The sequence below is a fragment of the Aquarana catesbeiana genome, linkage group LG12 (assembly GCF_042186555.1).
Source record: "Aquarana catesbeiana isolate 2022-GZ linkage group LG12, ASM4218655v1, whole genome shotgun sequence".
Taxonomy (NCBI): domain Eukaryota; kingdom Metazoa; phylum Chordata; class Amphibia; order Anura; family Ranidae; genus Aquarana; species Aquarana catesbeiana.
In genome coordinates this window covers 191,797,616-191,815,994 of record NC_133335.1, presented here as the reverse complement: position 1 = coordinate 191,815,994, position 18,379 = coordinate 191,797,616, and the positions used below count along the sequence as shown (strand labels likewise).

Sequence of the window (18,379 nt, the reverse complement as noted above, 5' to 3'; positions counted from 1 at the left end):
CTGTAGTACTGTGCAAAACCGATAGGTAAGGTGAGGCTAGAGTTCAGCTTTAACCACTTCAATACCGGACACTTTCACCCCCTTCTTGCCCTGGTCAGATTTCAGCGCTGTCACACTTTGAATGCCAATTACTCATTCATGCAACACTGTTCCCTAAATTACATTTTTATCTTTTTTTTGAGACAGATGAAGCTTTCTTTTAGTGGTATTTAAAGAGTATGTCCACTTTTGTTGAGAAAAAAAACATTCACCCTCTGGGTAATCTATGTACATTACAAGGATTTTAAAAAACTTTGTTGCAGATTCCTAACTTTTTTATGCTGAAGAAATCCCTGTGTGTTTGTCTGTGTCCATGTGGGAAAGTGAATCTAATGGGAGGGGTTTCCTAATTATCAATCATCTGTTTCACCAGCAGGGCTCTAATGAGGAAAGCTGCTGGGCCTGCATCCCTTTAGACATGATTTTCTATTGGAAGCATCTCACCAAAAATGACATTTTTGTTGCAGGGGATGCCTGAAAGCTGACTTGTATCTTAGTTGGAGACTTTTGGGAAATTCAGTGAGCCAATCACACAACAGAACGCTTCCAGGTAGCCATATTTAATTTTACAGACAATGTCTTGACTCACTTGCCTACCATCTATCTTAGATATATGGCGGCCAAGTGGCACGGCTGCGCCAGATCACATACCTAGTACGTGATCCGGCACTTCCGGGTCTGGGGCACACACGCGCGCTCCCGCTGTGATTATACTTAGGTCGATCCTTCGGTTCAGAGGGAGAATGTAAACAAGGTAGATCGCGTTCAGGCAGTACAGACGGCATGGATCCTGTGTCACGGCAAAGCAGGGGCACGACGGATCTATGTCTTCCACTAGTACAAGCACCTTCCCCACAGTAAGAAAACATCAGCTAGGCACACATTTTACCCTTGTGCCCCTGATGTTAAAACCCCTTCCCAGCCAATGTCATTCGTACAGTGACAGTGCATATTTTTTAGCACTGATCACTGTATTAGTGTCACTGGTCCCCAAAAAGTGTCAGTGTCTGATTTGTCTGCCGAAATATCGCAGTCCTGCTATAAGTCGCTGGTCGCGGCCCTTACTAGTAAATAATAATATAAACAATTTATAAAAATATCCCATAGTTTGTAGACACTATAACTTTTGTGCAAACCAATCAATATACGCTTATTGGGATTTTTTTTTACCAAAAATATGTAGCAGAATAAATTGATGAAGAAATTAGATTTTTTAAAATTTTTTATTGGATATGTTTTTTAAGCAGAAAATAAAAAATTATGTTTTTTTTTTTTTTAATTGTCGCTCTTTTTTTGTTTATATTGCAAGAAATAAAAACTGCAGAGGTGATCAAATACCACCAAAAGAAAGCTCTATTTGTGGGGAAAAAAAGACACACTTTTTTTTGGGTACAACGAAGGGGTTGACACTAGGGGGCGATCAAGGGGTTGTTTCTAACTGCGGGGGGGGGGGGGTCGACTGACTGAGAGTAGAGAGAGATCGCTGTTCCTGATCACTCTGTACTCCCCTGACAGAACGGGGATCTATTTGTTTACATTGACACATCCCTGTTCTGGCCCTGTGTAAAGAGATCGGGGTTGCCGACGGACATCGCGGCCGCCGGCCGAGCACATTGGCTCTGGCGCAGCGACCGACGTACACCTACGGCGATTCGCACAGCTGTGACAACCTGGCACAGTATAATGACAGCGACTCGTCAGCAAGCGGTTAATTTCAGGATTGATTATTTAAATGAATCATTTTTGCTTTGACATATTCGTTATGTTTGAATGATTTGTTTTCAGAATATGTTTTGTATATTCGTTGTTCTGAATCGATTCATATGTCATAGGTTGTTTCAGAAGATTGGCTATATTTGTTTTAACCACTTGCCGACCGGCTCACGCCAATATACATCGGCAGAGTGGCACCGCTGCGCAAATTGACGTACCTGTATGTCCTTCCGTTAAAACAGGGAAGCGGGTGACTCTATGTCCACCGGTGACCCGCGATCGCGGTGAGGAAAGACAGAATGGGGAACTGCCTATGTAAACAAGGCATTTCCCGATTCTGCTTTGTGACATGACAGGGATCTACTGTTCCCAGTGATCTCTGTCATATTTCAGTAAGCCCATCCCCCCCTACAGTTAGAACACGCTGAGCGAACACACTTAACCCCTTGATCGCACCCCTAGTGTTAACCCCTTTCCTGCCAGTGTCATTTTTACATTGATCAGTGCACTTTTATAGCACTGATCAATCTAATAATGTCACTGGTCCCCAAAAACAGTAATTTGGGGTCAGATTTGTCCGCTGCAATGTCGCAGTCCTGCTAAAAAATCACAGATCACCGCTATTACCAGTAAAAACAATAAAAAGAAATAAAAATCCCTAATCTAATCCCGTAGTTTGTAGACGTGATAGGTTTTGTGCAAACCAATCAATTTTTGCGATTTTTTTTTCTTACTAAAAATAATTTAGAAGAATACATATCGGCCTAAACTGATGAATAAATTAGTTTTTTTATATATATATTTTTTGGATATGTATTAAAGCAGAAAGTAAAATAAAAAAGGTTTTTTTTTTTCAAAATTGTCTTTTTTGTTTATAGCGCAAAAAAAAATTAAACCGCAGAGGTGATCAAATACCACCAAAAGAAAGCTCTATTTGTGGGGAAAAAAAGGACATCAATTTTATTTGGGTACAGCGTCGCACAACCGCGCAATTGTCAGTTAAAGCGACGCAGGGCCGAATCACCAAAAATGCTCTGGTCATCAAGGGGGCAAATCCTTCCGGGACTGAAGTGGTTAAAGTGTTAATTCGTTATTTCAGGCGGTTACCTACGTACTCTGAGTTCGATGGAGGTGGATCCATCAGAATCTCTGAATCTGGAACTAAAATTAATTTCAGATTCACTCCTAATGTTATGATTCAGTGTTTTTGGAGATTCTCATGGATCCAACTCCATCCAACTCAACACAATAAGTAGGGATCATCATCATTATTGTACCTGTTGCACACAGAGTAAAAAATGCGGAGTTTTTTTACTGATCCGAAATCAATTCGGCTCATTCGTTATGTCGTTTATTTTTCAGATGCTTCAAACATTAACAAAGGGTCCAAATGAATACGAATTAATTTGTCGTTGTGTTCTAATAAACCGCTTGCGGATCGCCATATAGCACATTTACTGCTACAGGGTGGCCTTCCTGTGCAAGATCACATATGTACAATATATACCGTATACGTGATCCTGAACTTGTGTCGGCGTTGTGCGTTTGCTGTGATTAATCACAGCTGAAGCCGAACTGCGGGTGTCGGGCACTGGATGTCCTCCGGCACCCACCGATTGTCGGTAAAACACACAGAACGGAGATCTGCCTATGTAAACAAGGCAGATCTCCGTTCAGAAAAGGGGGGAAAGGTATGGATTTTGTGTCCCTGCAAAGCTGGGAATAAAATCCATCTCTTCCCCTAGTAAAGCAGCACATGTCACAAAAACACTGGCTAGGCACACAGTTAACCCTTTGATCTCCCTAGATGTTTTATCCCTTCCCAGCCAGTGTCATTAGTACAGTGACAGTGCATATGTTAAGCACTGATCACTGTATTAGTGTCACTGGTCCCCGCAAAGTGTCAAAAGTGTCAGTTAGTGTCTGATTTGTCCGCCACAATATCGCAGTCCCGGCTGTCCCGCTATAAGTCGCTGATCGCCGCCCTTACTAGTAAATAATAATATAAATTGTGACCCCTGCTCTTTATAAAAATATCCCCTATTTTGTAGACGCTATAACGTTTGCACAAACCAATCAATATATGCTTATTTGGATTTTTTTTACCAAAAATATGTAGCATAATCTCCGCCATTATTAGTATAAAATAAATAAATAAATAAATAAATAAATATTCCATATACCGTATATACTCGAGTATAAGTCGTTCCGAGTATAAGTCGAGGCCCTAATTTACCACAAAAAAAATGGGAAAAACTTATTGACCCGAGTATAAGACGAGGGTGAGAAATGCACAGCTACTGTAAGTGGAAAAGAGGGTCAACAATGCCCATTTGCAGCCTCACTGTGCCCATTTGCAGCCATAGGTCCCCTGAACTTCAAACTCGGTAGTTAAGGGTTCCTAGATGCCCCCTAGCTGCAGCCAAAATTTGGGGTCTCTGAACCCAAAGGGTCCCGAAATGACATTGCTGCAGATGGACACAGTTGACCAAATTTGGGGCCCCGTATCTCAGGGCCACTTAGTGCTAAGAACCCCAAATTTGGTGTGCAAACCCAGTGGAACTAGCACCATAAAATTTCCAAAGTTGGGGTTTCTAGCACCTGAGATACAGGGCAAAAATCAGTTCAGAAAATGTCAAGCACTTTTCTGCAGCAGAGAATGACATTTTCCGAACCGATTTTGGGGCCCCGTATCTCAGGGCCACTTGGTGCTAGGAACCCCAGCTTTGGATATGTTATGGTACCAGTTCCACTGGGTTTGTACACGAAATTTGGGGTTCCTAGCACCAAGTGGCCCTGAGATACGGGGCCCCAAAATCGGTTCGGAAAATGTCATTCTCTGCTGCAGAAAAGTGCTTGACAAAGTCGGTTCGGAAAATGAATTTTTTTGCTGCAGAAAAGTGCTTGACTCGAGTATAAGTCAAGGGGGGCACTTTCAGCACAAAAAAATTTGCTGAAAAATTCGACTTATACTCGAGTATATACGGTATACCATAGTTTGAAGACACTATAACGTTCGCATATACCAATCAATATTATTGTTTTTTTTTTTACCAAAAACATGTAGCAGAATACATATTGGCCTAAATTTATGAAGAAATTAAATTTTTTTAAAATTTTTATTGAATATGTTTTATAGCAGAAAGTAAGAAATAGTTTTTTTTTTTTAAATTGTTGCCTTTTTTTGTTTATAACGCAACAAAATTAAAAAACGCAAAGGTGATCAAATACCACCAAAAGAAAGCTCTATTTGTGTGAAAAAAAAATAACATACATTTTATTTGGGTACAGCGTTGCATGACCGTGCAATTGTCATTTAAAGTAACGCAGTGCCGTAACGCAAAAAAAAAAAAAAAATGGCCTGGTCATGAAGGGAGGTAAATCTTCCAGAAGTCAAGTGGTTAATATCGGATTTGTAGAAATTTATTATTATTGTGATTTGGAGATTTGGATGCAGCCAAATCTCTAATGAACGAAAATTTCATCTGAATATCGTTTCGTAACAAAAACGAATCGCACATGTCTATTTTCTACCACTTTCTGTCCCATTGACAATGGTCATCAAGACAAACAGAGAGGGCAAATCTCCCTTAAAAGGGACAGCTAGAGAAACCGGTCAAACCTGTCCCCAGTCAAACTCCGGAAATAGTGATGATGACATTTTGGGACCTACCTGCTCCTGTTTATGTTGTGTCATATGTGATTTGAGCTGGAAGTAGCTGGTAAACTTGCTGGGACAGAACTGACAGTGATAGGAGCTGTCAATAACGACCACTTGCTTGGCTTCTGTCCCATCACATGACCCACCTTGGACTGTGTCCAAGTCCTGCGATGGGGCATTTTCTACCGGGACCTGGTTGGAGACAGCTAAATACAAGCATAGTGTCAACCAAATTTCTCTGTGAGAAAGACGACACCATACAATATTCTGCTATTCCTATACAGTGTGACAGATACCTACCTCCATTCTCCGCAGACTCTTCCTCTGACTGCGAGGTGTTGAGTGGTACCACCTGTAATGTCATGGATCCCTGTGAGCCGGCTGTACTTGGAACTTTTGGCCAGACTTTGTGGGTCTGCATGTGCTTCTTAACGTTGGACTTCTGTGCAAACGCTCGTCCACATACAATGCACTGAAATGGCTTCTCTCCCGTATGACTTCAAGAAAAGAAGTATTTATGTGAGCAAAAAGTTACTTATACCAAGTTAAAACATTCATGTAATAAATAGTTTCTTGAACCACAAGAAAACTTCTAAGCTCCTAGCTTAGCCCTGAAGATGCCACGTGATCTGTGATGCAACAAATCGAGCGGAGCCAGGTGACATAACTTCCGAAAACCAGAAGTAGGGTGTAAAAGATCCTGTGTATATTTTACATGCTATGGCTGAGTCAGTGGCGGCTGGTGCTCAAAATTTTTTTGGGGGGGCGCAAACAAACTGACAAAAAAAAAAAAAATCAATTGCAGCCACTGTGCCCATAAAACGCAACTACTATGCCCATCAATTGCCGCCACTGTGCCATCAAACGCAGGCACTGTGCCATCAAATGCAGCCACTATGCTCATCAAGCGCAGCCAATGTGCCCATCAAGCGCAGCCACTGTGCCCATCAAGTGCAGCCACTGTACCCATCAATTGCTGCTACTGTGCCCCATCAAATGCTGCCAGTGTGCCCATCAGTTGCTGCTACTGTGCCCCATCAAATGCTGCCAGTGTGCCCATCAGTTGCTGCTACTGTGCCCCATCAAATGCTGCCAGTGTGCCCATCAATTGCTGCTACTGTGCCCCATCAAATGCTGCCAGTGTGCCCATCAATTGCTGCTACTGTACCCCATCAAATGCTGCCAGTGTGCATCGCCCGGCACTTACCTGTCTCGCAGTTCAGCGGCGGTGTCCTGCATGCTCCTCGATGTCTTCTTCCGTCCTCTCTATCAGGCGTCCAATCACAGCACCTGACCTTTCAGCCAATCAGGTGACAGGTAACAGACCCGAGCACCTGATTGGCTGAGAGGCAGTTCAGTGTTAGCAAAGCAAATTCCTTTGCTTTGCTAAAACACAGCTGAGAGAACAGCGAACGCACAGCATTGCTCCCGCTGTTCACCTTTTTGGGCATCTATTAGAGTCTATGGATCTAATCAGGTGCTTCCAAAAAACACCCCCACCGCTGTAATTCATGAATCTATCTGTGGTCGCCGCTGACACCCCCTATTCAGGTGTCCGGCCCATTTTCAGGCGCCGGGCACCTGAATAGGGGGTGTGAGCGGCGACCATAGATAGATTCATGCAATGCATGAATCTATCTATGGTGATAGAGCGGTGCCTGGAGATAGGGGGCAGCACTCCTGCGCACTTTATGGACGCACCGCCACTGGGCTGAGTATTATCAACTCTTATCTTATGTGAGTGCATTATCTGTTGGCTTTTAATTATTTTAATAAATGTGTGTCACTATTAGTGATCTTTTCTATGTATGAGTATGGCCCCCCCAGCCACTGGCCTCAAAACGAGATCCTTAAAGGGACCTGCATACTAGACCTCTGGGTACAAGACATCCTATTTGGGTGGAAGAGATCCCAGCATTATTGGATCAAGCACTTTAGACCTATATATTTGTATAAGTGGTACCCTGAGGTGAGCGTGCAGTCTGTGTGGTGGTGGAGCAAAACGGGCAAGACTTTATAACGGTGTACCTTTTCCAGCATGGGTTGGACCACGGGTGGTTCCTGAGCAAAGTCCAACGCTATAAACAGTAAAGGGAGCACCATACCCATAGGCTGAGGAGTCCAAGATGGTATTGTATTATATTTCCAGTAGAATAAAGAACTAGGGCTGAAACAACTAATCGATTCATCGACAACTAATCGATTATGAAATTAATCGATTACAATTTTCATAATCGATTAATCGGTTAGCCGATTAGTTGGCCTGCATACAGAATGCATTCTTTGTTTATATATCAGGAAATACAGTGCAGCACACATACAGCTCAGTACATCTTCCATACATATCAGTAAGTGCCTGAGAACTTGTGAATGTATGAGGAGCAATGCCTCATGGGACATGTAGTCCCGGGCAGGAAGTGAGTGGTTCTAAAGGCAGAAGTTTTCTTTACCTTTCTATTGGGGCTCTCTATACTATACTTAACGCACAGCAAAAAGCAGTGTAGAAACAGATCAAAAGCAAACTGCATAGGTGTGTACCGAGCCTTATGCTGGCCACACCGATCAATTTTCAGATGAGAATATTCATATGAAAAATCTTTGTACATTCGCTGAATGAAAGAATGTTGTTTGAAAATTTTCACTTGCTTTCAACATTTCTGTTTTAAAATGAACGTAATTTCTGAACGAAAACAACATACACTGTCTGAAAATTTCTTTGACCAAGAAGTTTTCTAAATTTTCCCGTCACTGTGGTTGAAAACAAACTTCGATTTGACCCCACTAACGATTCGAAAATCAAACGAACGTTCTTAAAATTACATTTTTTTTTTGAAGGAAGACATTGTTTTTGTATGGCCAGCATATAATATATTAGTTATTAGTTAGTTCTGTTTGAAAATCTGCAAAACAGTCTTTAACAGTCTTTTTTCTTTAAAAAAGATCCGAGTCTGATGATATTTACCAGATTCAACCTCTAATAGTATATACAGTATATCTCCTCTAATATTATATACAGTATATCTCCTCTAATATTATATACAGTATATATCCTCTAATAGTATATACAGTATATCTCTTCTAATAGCATATACAGTATATCTCCTCTAATAGTATATACGATATATCTCTTCTAATAGTATATACGGTATATCTCCTCTAATACTACATACAGTATATCTCTTCTAATAGTATATACAGTATATCTCTTCTAATAGTAAATACAGTATATCTCTTCTAATAGTATATACAGTATATCTCCGCTAATAGTATATACAGTATATCTCCTCTAATAGTATATACAATATATCTCTTCTGTCTGTTATTCTCAGAGTGGATTAGAGATTTTGCTCTCTAACTATATAGTTGGTTATTTATATTTACCACTGCATAGAGATATTTAGGAATAAATTGCCTTTTTTAAAAACTTTACATATTAACTAAATTATACACCACACTTTCCTTTAAGGTTATTAATTGATTAATCGAAACAATAATCGGCCAACTAATCGATTATGAAAATAATCGTTAGTTGCAGCCCTATAAAGAACACATTTCAGGGGGTTCAAACACTTTGACTCCATCAGGGCTTGGCCCTTAAATCACCTAAACTCAACGGAATAACAATCTGCACATTGCAAAAAGCTGCTTCTGGTTAAGATCTTACCACATAGATATCACAATTATTATTGTAACCCAGTCGAGTCCAGCCAAATGTTAGGTGTTATAAGATCCAAGCCCTGATGAAGGGTGAACGTTCTAACCCCGAAATACGTTGGATTTTTATTCTACTAAATATCTAAAATATATATATATATATATATATATATATATATATATATATATATATATATATATATATATATATATTTTAAAAAAAATCTTGGACACTATAACCTATGGGTGTCGCACTCTCACTGCTCATAATGTTGCACAATAAAAACCTAACAGGGATTCCATGCCTTCCTCACTCTATCCAAAACCAAGCATTAGGGATTGTTGGAAAACATTTACACAAAATTCCGAGGTACAACTCAGATGTCTATATATCAAGAGATAGCCCAATATCCAAAAAGCCCTGTCATTGCATTAACCTGAAGATGGGCATATCACTATAGAAAGGAAGTCCGGGTTCAGATGGGAACACAAAGAAAGGCCTTGCACCTTTTAACAATGACAGCAAGTAGACTTCAACAAAATGGTTGCCGTCTGCGCACAGACACTGACTCCTTGTTGCAAAGATGTGAATGAAATGAGTAAAAGATGGCTTCAGCTTCTGTTCTCCACCTGTAGAGAACTCATCCGACGCGTTTCAAAAGGGCAAAACACGTCAGAGGCATTCTCTACAGGTGGAGAACAGGAGTTGAAGCCTTCTTTTACTCATTTCATTCACATCAGAGCTACCATTTTGTTGAAGTCTACAAGAGTTTGCAGCAGTCTGCTCACAGGCTGACCCAGGATTGGGGGCATTCGAGCCCCATTGTTTTGGGTTACAAATGACAGCAAGTACTTTGTTTTACCATCACTTTTAAAAGTTGAATATGGTTAACAAGGATATAAAGACTGATGGGCTAAGTGGGTACCTCATCCCTAGATTATAGAAGATTTTGATAGAACGGTTTGATCGGACTTTACCGGTACCCGTGAAGGACATTTACAACATAATTATAAATATTATCTTTATTACAAAAATTATTTTTAAAAATCTTTACACATTTACAAATAAAACCAAAAGGGATTGGCTCTGATCAATATGATCAAGATGGTATTAAACAATATATCTCTTTTCTTATTAAAAAAACAAAACAATATATCTCTATATCTACGAAGTCAGGAGGTCGACGTGTTTCACATCTTTGCTTCCTCAGGACCTCGATTCCTTTGACTGTAAATAGAGATCCTAGCCAAAGAAGAACATAGCTATTGCAATGCCCAGCTGCTGCTAACAAAGCAAACAGAATATTGGCATGCATTGAAAAGGGGATCAACTACAGAAATAAAACGATAATTCTCCCGCTCTACAAGACTCTGGTCCAGTCGCACCTAGAGTATGCTGTCCAGTTCTAGGCACCAGTCCTCAGGAAGGATGTACTGGAAATGGAGCGAGTACAAAGAAGGGCAACTAAGCTAATAAAGGGTCTGGAGGTTATTAGTTATGAGGAAAGGTTGCGAGCACTGAACTTATTCTCTCTGGAGAAGAGATGCTTGAGAGGGGATATGATTTCAATTTATAAATACCAAACTGGTGACCCCACAATTTTTCACAGAAGGGAGTTTAACAAGACACGTGGCCACTCATTGAAATTAGAAGAAGGGGTTTAACCTTAAACTACGTAGAGGGTTCTTTACTGTGAGAGCAGGAAGGATGTGGAATTCCCTTCCACAGGCGGTGGTCTCAGCGGGGAGCATCGATAGTTTCAAAAAACTATTAGATAAGCACCTGAATGACCACAACATACAGGGATATACAATGTAATACTGACACATAATCACACATAGGTTGGACTTGATGGACTTGTTTTTTTTTTTCATCCTCACCTACTATGTAACTATTAATCATATGATATAGATATGATTAATAGCTATGTTCTTCTTAGAATAGGATCTCAATTAGATTTTTTAAAATATTTTTTGTAATAAAGACAATATTTATAATGATGTTGTAAATGTCCTTCACTGGTACCAGTAAAGTCCGATCAAACCGTTCTATCAAAATGGTTAACAAGGAGTCTTTAAACCAGGGCAATGGTCTGCAGAAACCCATAGCAATCAATTAGCTTTTATCTGGCTGACTACAATGGTAAACCCACTCAGTGATCGGCAGCTATGCACAGTGATGTATGACTGTCATCTCTGCCATATAACCATATAAGCCTCAATAGGTCACCAAAGCCCATGATCGCCCATGTGGTTTATCCATCATCCAACAATACTGACTGATTTGAACTGAGATGCGATAATGACGATCAGAAAGCTGCTCACCTCCGAATGTGCTGCTGAAGGTCAAAGTTCTTCCCAAAGGCTTTATCGCAGAAAGTACACTTCAACTTGGGGGTTTTCAATTTTCCTAAATAAGGGAAGCCAGAATGAACTCCAGAATGACACGATTATAAAATCCTAGACAGAGTCACCTACATAAGCTAATTTTGAAAGTATATGTTCATTCAAATGGGTCAATTCACTAACATTTACCGTTATGCGCTAAATAAAGTCCAATTCACAAAAAGAAAAAAAACGATCATGCTGTATTTACCGCAAAATAAAAAATGTGCCGGTAAATATCGTTTTAAAAGGTCCAATTCACAAATGGGCCAGAGAGTAAAAAAAAAACATGCGATATTTACCACCAGGGTTTTGCTGGCGGTATCACATGCAGTATTTGTCAAAAAACATTTTTTTTTGACAAGTAGCTGGTTTCTAAGAAGCGGGCCGGGAAGCGGGCCACCGCGTCCTTGACAACGGATGACTCATCAGCTGTCAGCGGTTCCCCCGATGTAAATCCATCGCCAATCACAACGCCTGCCGCACCCGAAAAATAAAATTTAAAAAAACGCTCCCACTGTCCATGAAGGCTGACCGCCTACTGCTAAAAGAACTCAAATGGCGGAACCTACAGTAAGCGGTCAGCCTTATGGAAGGCGGGAGTGGTTTTTTGCTTTGTTTGGGTGCGGCGGGCAACGTGATTGACGATGGATTTACATCAGGGGATACTACTTTTTTTATTTTTTAATTAAAGGAACTGTCCAAACCTGTCTCTGTGTTTTTATAACTTTTGACAATTTTTGGTGAATGGGTAGGGGTACTATGTAACCCATACTCATTCATATGGGGGGGGGGCATGTTAAAGGGGGCTTCCAGATCCCTATAAGCCCCCTGCCTGCAGACACCCACAACCACCGGCTAGGGGACAACGTATTTTGGGTGGGGGCGGCAGATTCCCCCCTGCCTCAAAGCACCACCCACCGCTCCATGTTGAGGGCATGTGGCCTGGTATAGTTCAGGAGGGGGGGGGCGCATGCTGGCCCCCCCTCTTTCCTGACCTGCCGGGCTGCATGCTCAGATAAGGGTCTGGTATGGATTTGGGGGGCCCCACGCCTTTTTTTTTTTAATTATAGCGTGGGGTTCCCCTTAAAATCCATACCAGACTCGAAGGGCCTGGTATGGACTGGGGGGGGAACCCACGCTGTTTTTCTTTTCAACATTTTTAATTGTCGGCATGTTTTTTTTTTTTTACATTCAGCTGATAAGTCATTCGTTGGTAAGGACGCGGCGGCCTGCTACCCGGCCCGCTCCTTATCCCTCAGCTCAATACAATAAATTACCGCTTTAAATAATGCAGTAATTACCGCTAAATCAAACAAATACCGCATTTGTTATTTAACGCAAAATTCTTAGTGAATTGCACTTTCAAAACTGATTTACTGCAAGCATTATTTTACCCAATTTTTTTTGCCCATTATTTAACTCTTAGTGAATTGACCCCATAGAGGAGTATTTATAAAAAAAATATTCTTACAGCTATTTATCCTGCAAAACTGCATGTCACATAGTTAGTCTGTTTTAAAAAAAAAAGACGCAAAGGCACATTTGCTCTGTGCAAATGCCTGCAAATTAAATATTTCTATGCTATTTTCTCTCTAGGTTGGATGTTTTTCATTCATAAGAATAGCATAAATCAGGAAAATACTGCATTATGGCCACTAGATGGAGGATATTATCATATTAAATTAAGATGTTAGCTTCATCTAGTGGCCATTATGTGGTATTTTCCTGATTCATGATGTTCCTATGAATGAAAAACATCCAACCTGGAGAGAAAATAGCCTAGAAATATTTAATTTGCAGGCATTTGCGCAGAGTTTTTTTTTTTTTTTTTTTTTAACAGATTGACACGAAGGCACATTTGCTCTGTGCAAATGCCTGCAAATTAAATATTTCTAGGCTATTTTCTCTCCAGGTTGGATGTTTTTCATTCATAGGAACATCATGAATCAGGAAAATACCACATAATGGCCACTAGATGAAGCTAACATCTTATTTGAATATGATAATATCCTCCATCTGGTTTCCATAATGCAGTATTTTCCTGATTCATGCTATTCTTTTAAAAGAAGAACATCAGACCTGGAGAGAAAATAGCCTAGTAACATTTGATTTAGCCCCATTTGCACAGAATGAATGTTCAAGCAGTTTTCCTGGACAAATAACTCTAATTTTTAAATTTATATATATACACTTTATAAAGTAATTGTGGCATTATGAATGGTAATTCTGCACAGCCAGTAATTCTGCACCATTCCTTCCAAGTGCAGGACCCTCAGTCTATAGCATCCTCATCCTCTGGGATCCTGGAGCAGGGGAGCGGAGTATGCAATCTCACTTAAAGGGTAACTCCACTTTCGTAGGGGAAAAAAAAAAAATAATAATATAGCATATACGATTACAGCACAAGTCATATTGTGATTGAATGTTATTAAAAATGTCATTTCCACTTCATTTTCTGTAAAATGTAATGCCATATGGCAACCTGGAGGCGATCTATAAACAGATGGTGTACAGAACGCATCCCAGTAATCCTAGATTGTAAGCTCTAACGAGCAGGGCCCTCTGATCCCTCCTGTATTGAATTGTATTGCAACTGTACTGTCTGCCCCCATGTTGTAAAGCGCTGCGCAAACTGTTGGCGCTATATAAATCCTGTATAATAATAATAATAATATTTCCTGCTTATTTGATTGGCCTACCGATTTTCTCAGAAGTCTGCACTGAGATACAAGTCAGATTTTGGGTATCCCCTGCAACAAGTGAGATGCCCCCAAAGGGAAAACACATCTAAAAGGGATGCAGACCCTGCCACTTTCCTCATCAGAACCCTGCAGGTGCAGCATCTGAGTGATAATGATAAAATCAATCCCATACAGATTCACTCTGTACATGGACACAGACAAACAAACAGCTATTTCTTCAGAATAACAAAAGGTAGGAATTGGCAACAAAGTTTATTAAAATCCTTGCAATGTACATAGATCACCCAGAGGGGTATGTTTTTTTCTCAACAAAAGTGGAGTTACTCTTATTTGTTTCCCTCTGGTTGGTTAAATAAACCATTAAAGGCATTTTGCTATACCTGTTCAATAGGTTGACGCTGTCAGAAAATCCAGTGCTGCCCTGTGCTCTCTGCAATGTTATCTCAAGTATTATCAGCCCTTCCCTAATGTTCTGAAGTACAGAAGTAGAACAAGTTAATGGACTTTTGGACTAATGGACCCTATGTGATAAAAATAAAGTTAGCTGGAAAAAAAAAATGAAAGTTACGCTTAAGCACTTAACCATCCCACCCTCCAAAAAAATGTAATGTTTGAGGGTTTTAACTAATCTTCAGGCCTAAAATTATTTTTTATATGCGTGCAAAAACTGCGCAAGGCTTAATATCCTTACCGTTTGGGCTGCTGTTGTCAGATTTCGGCCGGCGAGTCTTGTTAGGGACAGTGGCCTCCACACTCCCCATGTTGCTCCCACTCAAGTCAGTACAGGGTGAGCAGCTACTTGTGGTTTTTGACTTGAGACCCTGTTTCCCGGGGCTGTATACCGGGGGAGTGTTATAAACTGTGCTTTCAACGCACTGACTTGGAACCTGCCAATACAAGAAGTCATAATAATCCTTCTGTCGCTAATACCACTCCTGCTCCCAAAGTCTACAATACAATCCAATTATAGCTTATTGATAAGATGATTCAATTCAAATTTGCAAAGTGTCAGTGTGGTATTAAGCCTTGTTTACATTTGCGGCTGAGCTGCATCAACAGGTTTTTTTGGGGTTAAAAGTGAGGAGGCGTCAAACACTTCTCACTGTCAAACACCCTCTAAAGATTGATTTTAGAAGTTAGGCTACCCCAGTTCATATGCTAATGAACTTGTTTGACTGGTTCATGGAGCTCATGCAACAGGAAGTGATGGTGGCAGGAAGTAACGGAAGGGAACAAAGGACTTGAACTCAGTCATGTGCTGAAGACAAAGAACTCGTTTTGGAGGACTCTGAAAAATAAGGAGCTGTTTTGGAAAAGATCCTGGGTAGAAGGAAGAAAACTCTATGTTCACCAGGAAGAATCCAAGTCAAGTAATTGTTTGGTGTATCCCTATTCCTATTGCATACATTGTTCCATGCTCATTTGCTGGGGAGGATAGATAGCTTGTGCATGTGTATATTGTATGCATATTTTGTAATACTTTGTTTATCTTATATTGTTTTCCTACAGTTGTATGTGCAGCATTTTGTTTAATAAAGCATAAATAATACACTACAGAAGTTTTGAATTTTTCCTTGCTTTACTGCAAAGTGACCTTAACTACTTGCCGACCAGCCACTGTCGTTATATGGCGGCAGGTTGGCTCCCCTGCAAAAATCGCCATAACTGTACAGCGGCCGCTTAAAGGGGTATAGGGGTCATGTGATGTTGAAGCCATTGCGCGTGGCGGACGGCCGCTATGTCCGCCGGCGACCTGCGATCGCTCCTGAGAGAGACAGAACAGGGATCTGTCAATGTAAACAGACAGATCCTTGTTCTGTCAGGGAAGTAGAGAGAGATCTGCTGTTCCTAGTAATCAGGAACAGCAATCTCTCTGTATTCCCTGTCAGTAAACTCCTCCCACAGTTAGAAACACTTCCCTAGGGAACACATTTAACCCCTTGATCGTCCCCTAGTGTTATTCCCTTCCCTGACAGTGACATTTATACAGTAATCAGTGGCTATTTTTAGCTCTGATCGAATGTATAAATGTCAATGGTTCCAAAAAATTGTCAAAAGTGTCCAATCTCTTCGCCGCAATGTCGCTAAAAATTGCTGATCACTACCATTACTAGTAAAAAATTTAAAAAAATAATAAAAATGCCATAAATCTATTCCCTATTTTGTAGACGCTATAACTTTTGCACAAACTAATCAATATACGCTTATTGTGATTTTTTTTTTTTACCAAAAATATGTAGAGGAATATATTTGCCTAAACTGATGAAGAAATTTGTGTTTTATTTATAGCAAAAAGTAAAAATATAGTTATTTTTTCAAAATTGTTGGTCTTTTTTTGTTTATAGCGCAAAAAATAAAAACCGCAGAGGTGATCAAATACCACCAAAAGAAGGATCTATTTGTGGGAAAAAAAGGACATCAATTTTTTTGGGTACATCGTTGCACGACCGCTCAACTGTCAGTTAAAGCGACGTAGTGCCGAATCGCAAAAAATGGCCTGGTCATTAAGGGGGCAAATCATCTGGTCCTTCAGTGGTTAAAAGACACAAAGCAGAGCAACATTGCGGTACCATTCATTATCAATGGCACCTAAAAGCATTAAGTCATGTACTACCAGACGTCATTGTGTTCCGCTTTGCAAAATAATTGTAGATGTCTGATTGTTTGGATGTTTTGCTGCCAACACAATATTGCATGCACGTTAACGCAGCAAAGCAAGACATCAAGGTGTGAATGCTTCCAAAAGGCTTTAACCTTTTTGCTGCTAGGTCATGCCATCTGTGGGACCGGGACCAACATAGCGGGTGCCACTGGGTAGAGGGGAGGAAGCAGAGTGCACACACTACTGCTATCCTCCCTTCCTTGTTGCTGACCCAGAAAGGGACATGGTTGACATCACTTCCGAGTCCGCCCATCAGTGTCCCCGGCTAGCACGGCCAGGAAAAAATGTATATTGCAATGAAATCTGCATTGAATTACATTCAGTGGAGTACAGGTATCCAGGGTCTTTTAGACATTTTGTCCCCTGTGATGAAAAGTGTGCTGTCTATCACAGGAGCCGGTCTAGGAGGCGGGACTTTGTTACAGCGGCTGCCAAACATTTCAGATTAAATCTCCGTAACACAGCGGGAGATCGCCGCTCTGCATGACACACACAAGGAGGAGGAGAAAGGAGGACTCTGACTGGTGTGCACCAGGATGACACCCCCACAATGAGTGGCACCCAGGACAGACCGCCCCTTTTTCATCGCCGAAATTTGGGTGCACCTCTGTTATTAATAGTTTATAAAATAGAAGTCAATTTAAAAAAAAATAAGGAAAATAATTGTATGGAGAAGGGGAATAAGGAGTTAATAAGGCGGATTAGAGTAGATTAAGTAGCTTAAACAGAGCAACAATTTAATTAAAAAAATGTATTTTTTTACTTGACAAGGTTGCTTTAAAGTGACTAAATTTGCAGACCGAAGTTCATTCCTTTGATCTGTAAATAGATAAGCAGAAAAATACAATGTTTCGGGTCGGTTCACACTAGGACGACTTGGGATCCGACTTGTAAGCCCTCAAGGCACCCCAAGTCGCTTTATTGTGAGCTTTGCTCTACAGTGAATGAGAGCGTCTTAATTGACACTACTGAAGTCGCTCTGACTTCAGAGCGTACTACTTGTACTACTTGGATCCGACTTGTAGGTGACCTGTACCCATAGAATTTAATGGAAGTCGCCTCCAAGTCGGATCTCCATCTATATTGAAGCGACTTTACAGGGAAAAAAAATTAGTTTGCCCAGGCAAACCCCTCCCTCCCAGAGAGCTGATTATTCTGTGATTGGCCACAGCCAAAGTCGCCTGTCCTGGAGGCGACTTGAAGTCGCGTTGTAATTTGCTTAAAGTCGCGTTGAAGTCGCCTTGCAAAGTCGCGCTGAAGTCGTGTTGCCCCTGTGTGAATCGAGCCTTCTTTTTATCTGTCTCTTTCAGTGCTGAACAATATTGTTGATAAACATTGCCAGCTGTTTTTTTGTTTTTTTTTACAGCTCTGAGCAGATGAACTGCTCTGCACTTTTTACATGAATTGTGGAAATTCTGGATTAAGATCGTGTGGGGGGGGGTCGAATCGAGATTGCGATTTTTTAACGATTAATCATGCAGCTCTAATTTACAGACTTATGCTTTGCCAGAGAAAGCCATCAAAAGACAATCTGAGTATATTAGGAGAGCTGTAGACATG

The 18,379-nt window shown here is 40.6% G+C and overlaps 1 protein-coding gene across 1 annotated transcript in view; it reads right to left on the bottom strand.

Moving 5' to 3' along the window:
• Positions 1-18,379, bottom strand: part of ZNF341 (zinc finger protein 341) — a 61,822-nt gene that overhangs the window by 17,567 nt on the left and 25,876 nt on the right. Inside the window, exons 6-9 of the mRNA XM_073606354.1 lie at positions 14,849-15,044; positions 11,393-11,477; positions 5,714-5,910; positions 5,426-5,619 (exon numbers count right to left, since the gene is read on the bottom strand). Of these exons, the coding sequence (XP_073462455.1) occupies positions 5,426-5,619; positions 5,714-5,910; positions 11,393-11,477; positions 14,849-15,044 (672 nt within the window). The remainder of the gene's footprint in view (positions 1-5,425; positions 5,620-5,713; positions 5,911-11,392; positions 11,478-14,848; positions 15,045-18,379) is intronic.